Consider the following 2,742-nt stretch of genomic DNA (forward strand, 5'->3'; position numbering starts at 1 on the left):
CCCTCCCTCCCTCCCTCCCCTCCTCCTCAGCTTCGCTATCTCATTCTTCGCTTTTCAGGTTCGCCTCCTCTGGCGCCCTCTCAACGTCTCTACTCTCTTCGCCTGCTAGTGGTGAAATTTGCTCCTCCTGCTCCTGCTCCTGCTCCTGCTCCTGCTCCTGCTCCTCCTGCTCCTGCTCCTGCTCCTGCTCCTGCTCCTGCTCCTGCTCCTGCTCCTGCTCCTGCTCCTGCTCCTGCTCCTGCTCCTTTCCTCCTCTGCCCCCCCGTCTCCCGGTCCTCTTCTCGCTCCTGCTCCTGCTCCTGCTCCCCGTCTTCGTCTCTTACATCTAACAGGCGTCAAGCGCGACTCTACCAAGACAAGTCTCTTGCCTGTGGGATCGCCCAAAGGTCCCTCCCCTCAGCTGTTCCTGCTCCAATTCTACTGCTGCTGCTGCTGCTGCTCCTCCTCCTCCTCCTCCTCCTCCACCTTCTCCTTCCCCACTGTGTCTCCGGCTCATTCCATGGCTCAGGGACTGCCCGTCAAAGAACGTCAAGAATGGGAGGAAGATGAAGAGAAGACGAGAGGAGGAGGAGGAGGAGGAAGAGGAGGAGGAGGAGCAGCAGCAGCAGTCAAGGGTAAGGGGAGTAACAAACGAATTTCCTTGCTCAACGATCTGCTCTTGTCTGGTTCTACACCGCAGGGAAGAGGGGCGAGGAGGAGGTGGACGAGGAAGAGAAAGAAAGAGAGGAAAGAAGATGCAGGGAGGGAGGGAGTGGGTGGGTGGGGGGGAGGAGGAAGGGAGGGAGGGAGGGAGGAGAAGGAGGGAGGGAGGGAGGGAGGAGAGGGAGGGAGGAGAGGGAGGGAGGAGAGGGAGGGAGGAGAGGGAAGGCACAGCGGAGGGTGGAGAGCAGAGGGAGGGAGGGAGGGAGGGAGTCAGGGAGAAGGTGAGGGGAGGGCAAGGTTGGGCAGTGGGGAGAATGTGAGTTTGTGGAGAGGTGAGTTCAAGGACAAGAGAGTCGGGTCGAGGTATCAGAGTTACACCTGCAGGTAGTCGATGCGTTCAGCGTCCACATGGAGGAGGAGGAGAAGGGGAAGGAGGAGGAGGAGGGAGAGAGGGGAACGAAAGGACGACGTTGTGTTGATCTTCATTGCTGGAGAAAGGTCAAGGGAAATGAAAGAGGGGTAGGGGGTTCCTACATACGGGTCTTTGAAAGCGTAAATGGGGTCAAAATAACGGTGGGGTATATGAAATGCCACTGCATGGGTAGGGTGAGTCAGGAAGCCATGGCAAGGAGGGCGAGAATGGGCGAGCGGGTGCTGCTGCATGTGTACGACCTGTCGCCGATGAATGCATACGCGTAATGCTGCTCCATGCTCCTGCTCCTGCTCCTGCTCCTGCTCCAGCTCCAGCTCCAGCTCCAGCTCCTCCTGCGTGCCATCTCCCCTCCCCCCCCCCCTCTCCCGCTCCTCCATGATCTCCTTCAGTCCCTCGCTCAGCTCTCTTTCTTCGTCCCCTTTCTCCCCTTCGCTCTCTCCTCTTCCCTCAAGTATCTTGTCACGCCCTGCTTTCCTCTGCTGCCACCGTCGGCCTCCTCTGTTTTCCCCTCCAGCTCATTCCTAGCTATTCATTGACCGACATGCTCAGCTACGATTTCGGGTTCGGTGCTTTTCATAGCGGGGTGGAAGTGAACAGCGTGGAGCACACGTTTGCAGGGAACGAGAGCTCATCCTCAGGCATAGTTCGCCATCCGCCCAAGCAGGTTCCCTCCGCTCGCTTCCGGATCAGCATCGACATGGGCGAGACGAACAAGTCAAGCTCGGAGATCGAAGCGGAGGTTCGATGGGAGGGAAGATTTAGAGAAACGTGACTTGGCAGTCAGCTTGCGTTCTTGGGGCAGCACTTTCAAGGGAACACGTATCATCCCGTGATGAAGAACTGTAATCACTTCTCGGATGTAACATTTGTTGTTGTTTAGTTGCTTTGTTGCTGATGGTTATTTGCAGGCGTTCTGTCAAGCTCTTGTTGGCAAGCGGATTCCTGGTTGGATCAACAGGTGAAATCTCGAGATGTTATTTGAATGCAAGGCAAGGCATCTCGTTGAGATTTGCCGTCGCAGATTGGCAAACATGGGATCATGCTTCTCGTGTCTCCTTCCCACCGGTAATAGGAGCTATGATTGAAAATTTCGAATCTAACTTTCAGTTTACAGCGAACAGGAGCTCTGATCAAGTTTGAGATGTCTTCGATTATACATCATGTTTGACGTGCATGACAAGGGCTTTCTGACGAGCCAAGCAAGTTCCTTTAGTGCCTTCAGGGGAGAGGTGAGGGAGGCGGTTGGTAGAGCTCATCTGACTTGTTCTCGTGTAGGGATTTACTCTCAGTCCAGCTCAAATTCAGATGTCGAGAAGAGAGACAACAGCTGCAGACAAAGATCCCGAAGAAAGGTTATCCCTTGCCCTTGCCCTCGCCCTCGCCCTCGCCCTCGCCCTCGCCCTCGCCCTCGCCCTCGCCCTCGCCCTCGCCCTCGCCCTCGCCACCGTCCCCCCGCCCCCGTCCTCGTCATCTCTGACGATGTTTTGCTTATCTTGATGCTTCTATCTTCTTATTTATGTTCCCCCCATTGTTTTCTTTCCACTTTCCTACTTTTTATCCTCCCTCTCTGATACTTGGTTGGTCTTTACTTGGGTTGTGGATCTTCGGCCTCTTCCCTCCTCCCTCCACTATTTAGCATAATTTTAATTAGACTTGGTAATAAAAAA

General features: G+C 55.4%; 1 protein-coding gene across 1 annotated transcript; it reads left to right on the forward strand.

The window, feature by feature from the left end:
* Window positions 1–1,281: 1,281 nt before the first annotated feature.
* On the forward strand, window positions 1,282–2,160 carry GUITHDRAFT_81819 (hypothetical protein; the record flags this gene model as incomplete). The annotated part of the gene is made up of 5 exons (XM_005819971.1): window positions 1,282–1,337; window positions 1,625–1,814; window positions 1,860–1,934; window positions 1,984–2,033; window positions 2,097–2,160. The coding sequence occupies 5 exons, from the start codon at window positions 1,282–1,284 to the stop codon at window positions 2,158–2,160; spliced, it is 435 nt and encodes a 144-aa protein (XP_005820028.1).
* Between the last annotated feature and the right edge of the window lie 582 nt (window positions 2,161–2,742).

This window comes from Guillardia theta, assembly GCF_000315625.1.
Source record: "Guillardia theta CCMP2712 unplaced genomic scaffold GUITHscaffold_197, whole genome shotgun sequence".
Taxonomy (NCBI): Eukaryota; class Cryptophyceae; order Pyrenomonadales; family Geminigeraceae; genus Guillardia; species Guillardia theta.